The sequence below is a fragment of the Elephantulus edwardii genome, unplaced genomic scaffold (genome assembly GCF_000299155.1).
Source record: "Elephantulus edwardii isolate Elephantulus edwardi_28Jun2011 unplaced genomic scaffold, EleEdw1.0 scaffold00219, whole genome shotgun sequence".
Taxonomy (NCBI): domain Eukaryota; kingdom Metazoa; phylum Chordata; class Mammalia; order Macroscelidea; family Macroscelididae; genus Elephantulus; species Elephantulus edwardii.
This window is the reverse complement of record NW_006399969.1, coordinates 2,035,689-2,048,257: the sequence shown is the minus strand read 5'-3', so window position 1 is coordinate 2,048,257 and position 12,569 is coordinate 2,035,689. Positions and strand designations below refer to the sequence as shown.

Below are 12,569 nucleotides of genomic sequence, written 5' to 3'. Positions count from 1 at the left end.
ATGCATGGGGATGATACACTTCCACAATGAGGTTTTCTTTTGAAATAGTTTTGCAGGTTTCATGCTCTACTTTGTACCCAGACTCATCCCTGAATCTATGCAGTTAGAAAGGGGCCTGAAGCCCCCATCAGCTGGCCCTCCAGAGGTGAGGTAGGGGTCCCTCACAGAACCGAAGTGGCACCAGGAAAGAGTGGACATGCTCCTAAGTGACCAGCCTGCACCAGGTGGCAGGACAGAGTGGGCCTCATCCCGGGCTGGCTGAGACAGGGCAGGGTGCTTGGATCCCCTGCAGCCAGGGGGTGGGCCCCAGAGGGAAGCCTCTGCGGGCTAGAAGAACAGTTACCTCTCTGCGGCATCTCTATCCATCACTGAGCGAGCATAGCCTCGGGCCAGGCCTAGTTCAGGGCAAGAAGGGGTGAACCACATAACCTCATCACCCTGAAGTCCTCACAGGCAGCACGAGGCTGGGACAAGGATGCACCTACTGTGCAAATGTTGGTTTGTTTTGTTTTTTTTTTTTTTTTTTTTTTAAAAAAAGGCAAGAGACAGGTTCTCCTGTGTTGCTCAGGCACCGATTTTGCGATTTTGCATGTCCACTATTCGTGCTTGCAAATTCCTAGTAGACCCTTCGAGCCCCGGGAAGGCCAGGGCCCGGCTCCAATACAGCTTGGCCCATAGGCCACTTCTCTCAGTTCTGCAGGGGTCTGGCCTGGCCAGCACAGCACCCACCCACCTGCAGCCCTGAGAGCAGACTCCGGCTGGTACTAGTCCAGCTCTCTTCACTCCCGGAGGCAGGGACATGCCCTGGAGTCTTTCTGCTTCCCATGGACCAACAGCCACATCAGAAGGGGCTTCCTCAAATTCAGATCTCCTCCCTGGCCTAGTTTTTTCAAAACTAGGTTCTGCAACATTTGTAACAAAGCTTACCCACCAAGTTCCCTCTTCAGGATTCCATTTATAATGCAGAATTTAAGTTACACAATTTAAAATGTAAAAATGGTATTATGTCACAGCAGCCCGCCTGCCTCACGTGCATCTCCTCAAAGACCTGCAGTACTGTCGCAGTTTTGAGTGAGGCCACTAACACAAAGGCTGGCAGTTCAAACCTGCTAGTGGGCTGCTGCAGCGATTCAGTCTCTCAAACCAATGGAATGGACTTGAGTGGGAACTGACCCCAAAGTAGTGGGTTCTTTTTGGAATGGGTGAAGGTCCCAGCTTGAGACTTCAACAGGAATTACCTGGAGCCACTCTGCCCAAGTCCTGCTTTTGTCCCGTCCCCAGTGTCCTCCTGTAACACAGGAAGCTCCCCCGTGCTGGACAAGGCCTCTCCACCCAGGCATCACACTTCCCCCCGGCCCCACAAAAAAAGGTCCCGAAGCTTGGAATGCAAGCTGCTTACAGACTGACAGCTGTAAAATGATTCGGTTCATCAGCAAGTGGCAAAGGTTTTACTTTGTTGTCAGGATAAGGCACGGTACTTGCGACTTTGCATGTAGTGTCCATGTTTTAAACATTTTTTTTCCTTCCAAAACTGGCCTTAAGAGGTGTCTAGACCAGTCAATGAGAAGACAAGTCACATTTAAAGGACATGGTAATTTAAACATCCTTTTTATTATCTTTTCCAGGTACCCAGAATGCCACAGACTGACTGCTGACCTGGATGAGACACAGTGATTTACACATATCTGCAGTCACCAGCATCCCACCACCGTCCTTCCCGGGGCACTCCTCGGTCCAGGGCCTGACAGCTGGGCCTCCGCCCTGGAGGGCAGGGCAGGACTGAAGGCTGAAACTCCGTCTCCTGTGTAACTTTCAGAAATGGTTTGCCGTTTATGATGCTTTAAAATGCACTCTTTTGAATTCTCTTACACATAGGAATTTTCAATAAAAAATGAGTTTTTTTAAAGACTTGAATTTCAGTTTTTCTTTTTACCTATCAGAGCAACCCCTCATCTTCTCTCATGGCTGCTGATTTGTGGCTCAGCCTATAGTAAGTTTTCAGAGGCTCGGGGCTGCCAGTGGATTCGAACTGCCTGCCTTTGGGTTGGCAGCACAACTTACTACCCTCCCTCCCATCTCGAGGTTCTGTGGTTCACAGGCCAGGCCAGGCCAGGCTTCTCTGGCCACTGCTGGGCTCTGCGCCTCTCCACATGCCCGAGCTCTGGCTTGGCAGCCCTGCCGCAGCCATCTCGCCCATCCTCCACGTCACCAACCGCCCCCCCCAGCAGGATGGCACAGTTGACCACTTCTAGCTGTTTGGGTTCCATGCATCTCTTCTGCATGACGGATCCCCACAGAGTCGCACACCTGAGGTGACAGTGCACTCTCCAGGCCCGAGGGTGGGTCACCAGTGCCTCCCTGGCACAGTCCCAACTCACCACGTGGGAGTCACACGACTATGGCTTAGAGGGCTGGAGGGCCGCCTTCAGTAATGCCCTGCACCACAATGCCCTTCAACCTGCAGCCCAAGGCGGCAGGAGGGACCCCCTCAATTCTGTCCACTATGGTGGTGCCAGGGTCTCCCTCAATTTGCAGTATTTGGAAAGACATTAAGCCTAGTAGTGAAGTTAGAAAATGTAATTGGAGCCCATCATGTATCTGGACAGAGACCTTCATTTTCGTTAAAAATAGCATTCCTACTGTATAGTTTTATGCTTTCAAGTAGTAAAAATGGACATGGAAAGTGTCATTGAGGGTGACCATGAAAGGCTAAAAGTGAGGCTACCGCTGGGACGTGTCACCACTCTATCATCCCTCCACCACATGGCTTAGGCCCGGGGAGGTGACGTGCAGACACAAGCCCACCCAATGTGCCAGACCAGGGAAGGGCCAGCAAATCAGGTTTCTGCCTCATCAGATGTGCCAGACAGAAAGCCTGTCACAGAAGGTATTTTAATTGTCCTTCTGCTTTAGGAATACCACGGGTATTTTAAAAATAGGGCCTGTGAAGAGTTCCAGAGCTTGCTGCATTCTTGTCCGGAACTGTCCACGCAGTGGCTGAGGAGCGTGTGACCATTGTCCTCAGGCCACCACTGGCCCCAGCCTGACTCCCGTCACCTGGTCAGGGGGCGGGGGAGTGGGCTGAATGGTGTGCACCTCACTCACCCGGTCCCTCTACTGCCCACATCCAGACATGCTCTCAGCCAGAAGGGTTTAAATGCACTCTGTGAACGGGAGTGTGAAAAGCGTTAACAGTGTCTTCCCACTGCCTCTAAGTGTGAGGACCTTTCCTGTCCCAGCTCAGCATGAGATGGAGAGATGTGGTCCTCTACTGCAGGGAGCATGCCACGCCACGCCACGCCAGCCCCGTGTCCCCAGAGCGAGAGTCTCGGGTGCTGGGCTCCAAGGAACTGAGATAATTTTCCCTCAGATTTTACTAGGTGGCACATTAAGACCAGGCAGGGCTCTGCCAGCTCCTTTGCCCTCAGCACAGGATTTACATTTCTATGATTTCAGTCACATCCAAAAACAATAAACAGAGAAGTAGTAGAGTGACATAGTGCTTTATTCCAGCTGTCTGTACGAAGGAGGATAATGTGCACCCTATCATAGACGTGTAAAAATACTAAGGATGTACAGTGTACAAAACAGTTTCTTGTAGTAATTTCACATCCTTGTGGGTCATATAATTAAGGAAATAAACAGTTTTAGTATGACCAACGGCAATAGTAATACAGTTTCTTGGGTTCATGGTCCGTCTGCTTAAAGTCTTTAACCAGATGACTAGATCTTGCACGGATCTAATGAAAGAACTAGCAAGGTCAAGAAATGTCACAAACTATAAAGCTACAGAGAGGTAATTCAATTACCAATTTAGAGGTTTTCTTTTTTATTTAAATAAATACTTTACATTTCATGCTTGCCTGTAATGCACTACCAGGATCGAGATAAGGAAATTCTACTGTAGACAGTACAAACAGTAGCAGCAAAGAGTGTCCACTGAGGTGTCGCAGGCCCTGCGGTTGGGGAGGAAGGCCCTTACTTACCCAGCAAGGGGCCTGCAAGAACAGTCAGCTTCGAGAAGCCGGAGATCAGGGGTGGGGATGGAAAACAACATGGAATAACGCTGTGTGGTTAGTGGAGAGCAAAGCTGTGGACCACCCTGCCGAGAATCCGTGCAGAAAGGCCACTTCCTCCGGGATGGCTGTGTGGTTACAAGAGGGTAAACCCAGTGACTGTGGGGACAGGAGGCGTCTGAGTCTGATGGATGGTCACAAGCCCCAGGGCCCCACCTGCCAGAACCCCCGACTACAGCTATGAGCAAACACGAGGGGAGCTGCCACGTCCCCCCTACACCCTTGTGTGTGTGTCTTTTTCCTCCAGGCCAGCAGGCTGAGGTTTGGGAGGGTGAACCGGATTCTCAGCATTGAAGCCCAGCGGACACTTCATTCACTCAGGGCTGGGGAGGGCTGGCCTGGGGCCCTGTCAGTCCTGGTCATTAATCTTCAGGAAGTGTCCCCAGTCAAAGTCACCTTAGAATGGGGGGAATAAAGGCTGCAAGCTGAGTGTGTGGGTCCCCGCAGCTGACCGCTAGCCGCTGCGCCTTCCCTGGCCTCCATCTTCCGGTTCTGTCTTAGAGAACAAGGCAACTCACAGGATACACCTTCTCATCTACTTCTTGGTCAAAGTCGGTCAACATACTTCCAAGTTAAAATAATAATAATAAAAAACCAACAAAGAAAAAAGTTGAGCTCTATGTGTAAGAGTGAAGGACCAGTTACTGTCACTTTCCACTCAGTATTAAAGATGAACTTCACTCAGATAAAAATACCAAAAATTAGGACAAAAAATCTAATGTCTGAATATGTCTTAGCTGCCTTAATTAAATGCCCTTTAATCCCCTGTCCATCCCAGTGGCCTGCCCACTGCCAGCAGTGGTTTCCTGATCCTGAATCCACACTTCCGGCCCTCAAGAGGCTAAGACATCTGCATATGAATGTGATTCATCCCCTGAAGAAGTCCCCTGCTCTTCCGACATCACAGTCACAACACTAAGTAATGCTGTGGCCTTCTGTTTGGGAGCTGTCTGAGTTGAACCTAAAGTACATTTCCATGATCACTCCAGGGTCTGGGCTGCCGCCTGTCGGCCCCAAGAATGGTGCCTGGAGCCCTGGACTTCATAGGCCGCTTTGGAAAATGTCAGCTCCTAGCACCAAAGGGTTTAATCTGAAGATCGTCATAAATGAAGAAGGATGAGGTCTGCATACATGCCCCTGCCGGCGAGCAGTGTTGGAGCCAGGGACATGAGTATATACAGAAAAGGAAAGGGGGAGCTGTTCTTGTTTTGTTTTGTTTGTTTTTCCCTGATGGCTTAATTCAGTGATTAGTGTACCATGATAAGAATACACACGCCAGGTCATTACCCTTCACTGTCTACTTGCTCAGTACTCAGATGTGTTCACTGTGCCAAGCAAAGTTCATTTCTCATCATCCTCCGGGTCTCTGTCTTCAATGCACTGCACTGCCAGGCCTTTGAAATGCATCAATTCTCAAGTGGGCACGTTATCAACATCTGTGTGTCTCATGAACCCCTTGGTATGGAGAGTTGGGGGTTTTCAGCACCAAGGGGTTAAATGATAGCATCTCTTCTCCCAAAGCCAAATTCTAACCAATATGTACAATTTTCAGAGCCTTAGCATTTAAAAAAAATTTTTTTTTCTTTTTTTTTTAACATAGGAGAAAAAGTGCATGATTTTGCCGGCTTATACATTCTTTGAGCATGGGTCAAGTTAGCGGCATGCAGGCATGCTGTGTAAGCCGGAGCTGCATCTGCTAAGGGGATGTACAGCTCTCAGCACTAAAAAATAAATACTACTGCAATACAGACAAAATCATAAGAGGAGAGGCAAAGTTTAACATCTGAGGGGAAAAGCTAATTCTTGCGAAACTCAAGGGAGTGGATGAGAACCAGTAAGGCAAACACACACCTGTTCACCGGGGTGCACACATTTTGGTGAAAAGCAGGATCTTGACAACTGTCTACATTCTTCAGCCATCAGAGGTGATACATCGAGAAGGGACAGAGGTTCTGAGCACAGAGGACAGTGCTCTGTGGTGTGTATCATACAGCACGAGACCCTCTCACGACGTAAGGCTGCTGTGCATACGCCTTCATTCTCGGTAGGACAACGTTCATCTGTCCATGACTGCCTGTCAAGTCCAGATCTCCACGAGTGACACGGGCTTCCTCTGCAGTATCCAACAGGAATTTAAAAATATCTCTGTGCATATATAGATATATATATATATGTTTGTCCACAGCTGTTCAGTCCCGTCTCGCGTGCTTCCGAGTGGCCTCCAGCCGCATCACAGACATTATCCCAGCTTCACGCACTGAACAGATACGCTTCACCCAGGCTCTGAAGATGCACACCATCACCCTGCCACAACTGCTCAGAATGACGTACTACACTGTCTTCATCTAATTTTGTGAGTTCTCTTCTAGAACGTTTACAAATGTACCTAGAATCAAGGTGTCTCTTCCATCCTTCACTGTCAGGGAAACAAGAATGAAAAAGCAAAAGAAGACAACCGGGGCACAGATCCACAATGGCGGACTCATGACTTCCAAAGACTGGAAATTACCTCTTAGATTTGCTAGAATAGTAAGACAGTAGCAGCAACAGCATGAGACCTTAGACTGAGATACAATTTCATGCAAAAACAAAAAAGTTGAGTGTGTTTGCATATATGTGTGTTTTCATGTGGGCGAAAGGTGACTGGGGTGAAGACCCTTGACTGGTCTGGGACGCTTTGAGGTGCTCCTGCTACCTGTAAGAGCTAGGACAGGTGGCGAGGTCCAGGAATCACGTCAGTCATACGTCTAAGATGACAGTGAAGCAGCGGGATGAAGAGAACTACTCTCGTCCACTTGCTGAGTAAGAAAACTGAGGGAAGTGCGGCCGCCGGTCATTGTCCACGCAGTCCATCCCATCCTCATCATCTGTGGGCGGGAAACACCTCTGTCAATGTCAGGATTATTTCTTTGGTTAAAATTACCTCTGGTCTAGAATTTTCTAAGCAGCACAGGGAAGATTAAAAGAGGCAATATTCCCCTTAAACTTGTGCTTATGATCAGAACAAATAGTAATCACAAGTATTTAAAAAATTTTCTACTTTTTATAAACATGTGGTCTAGGCAGAAATACTATCAAATTGTCTCTTTCAAGACATTATCACTGGGAAAATACGGACCAAAATAGGGTATTATCAGAAGAAGCAAGCCATCTTCTATAATCTTTAAACTCCAGTTTGTTGTTGTTGGTTTTTTAAAGAACTGGTGCCTCTGAATTGTGTTGGAGAAGAGTATTGAACATATGGACTACAAACAGAACAATAAAGTCCCAGAGGAAGAGCGGCCTGGGTGCTTCCTGGAGGCAAGGACGGTGAAACTCTGTCTCACACTTTGGGCCTGTTGTTAGGAGGGGCCGATGCTTGGCTAAAGATATGGAACCGGAAAAAAACCGCAGAGGGTAGAGAAAGGACGACCCTCGACGAGATGGACTGGCACAGTGACTGCTGCACTGGGCTTAAGCATGACAGTGATGGGGAGGGTGGCAACGGGCAGGGCAGGGTTCAGATCCACTGTTCATGGGCTCACTATGACAGGCAGTCACCTTGACGACCCCTAACACGCCCAGCACTGAGCATCTGCTGTGGCCGTCACGCCCTGCTCCCATTTTCCCTATGACTATGCTCCACACTGGGCTAGAGGATGGTGGGAAGAAGGGGGTGTCTGCATGGAGGCAACAACTCAACAGGCACAAGAAAGATGACTCTAACTGGTGGGAAGTGCCTACTTCACGGAGCTGCCCCCTGGTCCTGCTGGCCTCCCTGCAGCTAAACCATCACAGGCACTGAGTGGCTGGCAAGATCCTCTAGGTTAGGAAGCCCTTCCTCAGGAGTTACCTGCTCAGTCCTCAACAAAAGTTCCTGCAGGCCCTGCCCCACCAGGACTCACAAACTTTTTGGGGTTGGGGGTGCGCCCTCTCTGTCTCTCCTGTCCCACTCAAAGCCCATCTAACTGCAAGCTCTCCCAACAGCATAACTTTCAAAACCCCAAACTTCTTCAGGCAAAAAAAAATTATATGTCCTCAAATCTATACCTGACATACATTACCAAATCTTTTACTTTTCTTGTCTCTCCAACAAGCAAAGATTCCTCTTGCAATGGAAGGGAGAGAACACAGCCCAGATCCTGCCATACGCAGCAGATATCCATGTGGACACATTACAAAAGATGGTGCTTTGCATTTGTACAAGGTATAGGAGACCAAAAAGGTGATGAGGGTAAAGCCTCTGACATATCAGAAAATAGGACGTGGGCTCATGCCTCCTGTAAACCACTGAACTGTGGGGACTGTTCACAGACCACACACCTGCAGCGGGCGCCTTTCAACAGGAAAATCCATCTCATTAGAACACACTGCTTCTGTACAAGGTCAACCACATATCTGAGATCAAATTATCGTCCAGTATTTTTAGCTCTACTGATGGTAGTGGGAGTGTTGGCCTATCATGTTGAGCTGCAGTGGACAAAAATCCTCTAGGAATTTAGAAACAGTAGCTGAACTTGTTGTGTTCTAATTCTAACATGTGCTAATCACATTCCAGAGAAACAGTTTTCCTCATTAACAGTGTGGCCGGGCTACAGCGGGGGGTGGGGGCGATGGGGGAGGGTGCATGCAGAGTGAGAGGCCAGGCTGTGTCCGACTGCCCAGCTAGTGGGGGAACACTGCCTCGAACCCCAGCTGTGTCCACACCAGCCAGGCTCACTCTCAGTGGGGAGATGCTGGGTCTCCTTTCAGAAGAGGAGATGGAGGCTCCATGGAGCCAAGTGTCAGGTCTCCACTCTGTCAACCACATTTCTGAAGACTGAAAACTGCACATTTTATGAAAAGCCACATGAAGGCCCCACATCTTGACATTCTTTTAAAACCAGTATCACTCTCTCACTTCAGCTCCCCATCTTTCTTGGTAATAACAAACAAACAAAAACCAGTCAAGCACACTGCTAGGAACTTGATTCAGACTCTCAGACTCCTCCACTGGGCTCTGAGGTTATAAACCTTTGTGGAAGGACCCTGTCCATCTTTTATCTCAAGTAGAGAAGTTGGTGGATTTGAACCACTGACTTTCTGTTAGCAGCATAATACCTCCCACTCTATGCCACAGAGCTTCTTTTCCCTGGTTGCGTTTGTTCACTCACGCAAAATTCCCTGCCTTGGAGCAGGACTCACAGCACCTCAGCGCCTGGTGGACTCGAAGCACAGGAGATGCACAGCCTCTGGGTGAACTGGCTCCGGAGAGCACAACAGAGCGGCACATCCTAGGTGCCATCGAGCGAGCTCCGACTCACAGTAATTGACCCCGCGCCACCCCCACAATCTTTGCTGTACTCAAGTCCACCGCTGCAGTCCCTGTGCCACCATGCTCAGTGAGGACGAGGGGCAGAGAGAGGATCCCTCTTTAAAAGGGAGCTGAGGGCCCGCACAAGGCTGGGGCGGGCCCTCTGGAGGCAGGTGGGAGAAGCCAGCCTTGCACCTCACACTGAGAAAGCACTGGGGACAGGGGACCCATCAGCACACATACATCTGGCTCGGAAAGGGTGCTCACAGTCAACTATGATGACAAAAAGGAGAACTGTGGCTCAAGACACATCTGGGGACCACACCCCACAAGCTTCTTAGCACACTTAACAAATGCAATTCTATGGCGGTCAAGCCACATCACAAAGAAACCCCATTTTTCTCTAAGAGGAAGGCAGAGGCCCATTAATGGGTATAACTCAAGACACTACGTTCCAAACTCTGCTCAATTAATTACCATCAGGGAGGACAATCTGGCATGTGGCTCTAGCTGTCGGTAGAAAACAGAACACTGTGCCTTCCTAACTGCTGATCTGTTCTTTAAAAACCGATTCTGTTCTGTTTTATAAAAGCAAGGTGGCAAGTGGGAAGGCCCTTGTGAGCTCATGTTACCACTATGCACTTTACTAACATCAGCTCAGTGCTGGAGGGGAGCGGCCACATTATCCTCCTTGTGGCATCTCAAACTAAAAAAAAAAAAATGCTAATCACTGCTCCCGGCTTCCCTCTCATGCACCCTAAGGGAGTGCTAGCGGCTAAAGAGCTGCCCACAGGCATGGGGTTCAAATCCACCAGCTTCCCTGTGTGAGGACAACGGACATGGCCAGCCACCCCTTAGTCCTGGAAGCTGCCGTCTCAGTCACTGAAGCTGCTGCTGCCTGAGCCAGGGAGGCACCAGGAAGAGCCCACTGCTGTCCACCCCGTGAGGTCTCCTCCTGGTACCGTGTAGGGCCAGCAGCTCATCCCACACCACGTTCCCCAGTGAACCTTCACTACATACATTCCTGCAGTGTGAAGCTTCCAGTTGGAATCCAAGGTGTTACAGATGGTTAAGCGGTGGGCTTAGCACAAAAGTTGGTGGTTCAAGAGCCACCAAAGGGCATCTTGGAAGAGAGGCCTAGAGACTCAATTTCAGTGAAATCCCTAAGGTGGAGTGTTCTACTCTACATACGGGGTTTCTATCAGTCAGAATCACATGTGTGTGAGTGTTTCCCTCTACCCACACCCACCTCGCTGCAGAAAAGGTCCTATTTCCCTTTAAAGACAGCAAGACTGAGGGGCTACATGGTGTTTTTTGCAGCTGCATGTTACTTCTGACCCCAGAGTAATACTGTGAGCAACCAAATAAAATTCTGCTTCATTCCATGTCCTCTTCATGGCCACTCCCAGTGCTGTCAAACTGAAAGTACACACATTCTCTTAAGGAAACATGACATGCCTTTTGTAGTAATTGCTTCTTCCTCGCTGAGCCTTGTTCGCAGAGCCTGCCTATGGCTATGATTCCCAAATGACATTATTTCATTGTTCCAAGGAGCCCATGGTATTTTCAGCTACCTCATGTGCATATAAGTTGGACAATGAATAAGCAAGACTGAAGAACGGATGCCTTTGAATTGTGATGTTGGTGTGAGATACTGGACACACCATGAACTGCCCAAAGGAAAAGCAAATCCATTTTAGAAGTGCAGGGGGAGGCTAGACCCCGATGGAGGACATCACACATGGTGTATTACAGGGTCAGTGAGCCTCGAGGAAGACCCTCCACGAGCTGGACAGGCACAGAGGCTGGTGCAGGCTCAGGCAGGGTCACTACGGGTCAGAAGCGACTGACCAGCACCTACCAACAAGGCAAACACCCAAAGCTCCGTGTCTCTGGACAGAGACTGCCTCGAGGAGGGCAGGGCCGTGTGGGGCTCTGCCTTCCTCACGTCCACTGTGGAAGCCGAGCAGGCAGCTAGTAAAGCCAGCCACATCCAGCCCCGAGGGATACCACCTGGCAGACCTCTGTGCCTGCAGACCCACCCCCGTCACAGATTGATTATTCCTCTAATGGTACCCCTGGAGACCTGTGACGAGGCAAGCACCTCACTAGAAGCTGGGGTTCAGCGTGAACAAGTCACACAAGATCCCGCTTCTCTAGAAGACAGCATTCTGTTAGCAAAGAGGGAGAGTAAACAGACACAAGTTAAACAGAAAAACGTCAACAAGTGAAGGCTTTGACGTGGAGTCACGAGTGAGGCTGTGATGGAGGGCTCATCACTCTCAGGATCTCTGATGAAGTGACAGGAAGAGCAAGGTGGACAGACAGCTGGGCAGGGACATTAGAGGCAGAGAGAAGAGTGAACACAAAGGATGTGGGGGGTGGTGGAATGTGGCATGTCTGAGGTGCGGCTTGAGCCTGAACACCATGAGGAGAGACAGACTCTTTCTAGAAGGAGGTGCCACAGGGCAGGCCCTGATCAGGCACTGCACAGTCCTGCTGAGTGTATGGAAGAGGACTCACCAGAAAGAGAATAGAGATTTTAAGTGGGATTACAACCAGTGTGAGACCCATGTGAGGGGCTGGGCAGATGCTAGAGAACGACTTTTGGGTTCAACCCTGCATCTGAGAGCACTACCCTGCATCTCAGGCAGCTCCCTGTACTGGGCGCAGGACCCAACACACGAACACTCTGCAAGTCAATCTGAGCATCGGCCAGGCCCAGGGGTCCTGTCGGCTGGCTTAGTGGTGGCTCTGCAGCTGGAGAAGTGCTGTGACAGCCTGTCTACTGGCCGGGACCCCAGGGAGGCCCTCTGGCCCTGGCTCACCCTGCAGGGGCTGGATGGGCTGAACACTCCCAAGCTGGACAGCACTGCACCTTAAATCTCTTGTGTGGGCACCAAGTACAGTAGCACTGCTTTCCAAGGATGGACGGAAGAGGGATGAGGAAAGAGAAATGGACATTACGCTGCTGAGCCTCAAAGATATTAACCACTCAAAGACTGTCTTGTTCTTTTTCCTGAGACAGAAAGCCGGGAGAAGGGGCTGTGGGCTTTATGATCTTTGAGAATCCACATATGTCAGCAAATGAAATGTCTATAAATTATATCTGATAATGTTTTCCTTATGATCCCTTCCACTTGTGTGGGCAATGGTTTCAAGTGTTGTACGAATTAGTGATTACAGATATGTGTTTATGTGTGTGTGTATATAAACATATA

At 49.5% G+C, this 12,569-nt stretch overlaps 1 protein-coding gene across 3 annotated transcripts in view; it reads right to left on the bottom strand.

Moving 5' to 3' along the window:
• Nucleotides 1-1,594: 1,594 nt before the first annotated feature.
• Nucleotides 1,595-12,569, bottom strand: part of AKT3 (v-akt murine thymoma viral oncogene homolog 3) — a 383,708-nt gene continuing 372,733 nt past the window's right edge. Inside the window, exon 13 of one of the 3 annotated variants that reach the window (XM_006898067.1) lies at nucleotides 1,595-1,656. In XM_006898067.1, coding sequence (XP_006898129.1) covers nucleotides 1,613-1,656 — 44 coding nt within the window. In that variant the 3' untranslated portion in view covers nucleotides 1,595-1,612. Of the gene's footprint in view, nucleotides 1,657-6,601; nucleotides 6,944-12,569 lie in introns of those variants that run through there. The other 2 variants (XM_006898066.1, XM_006898068.1) reach the window with 2 other exon arrangements.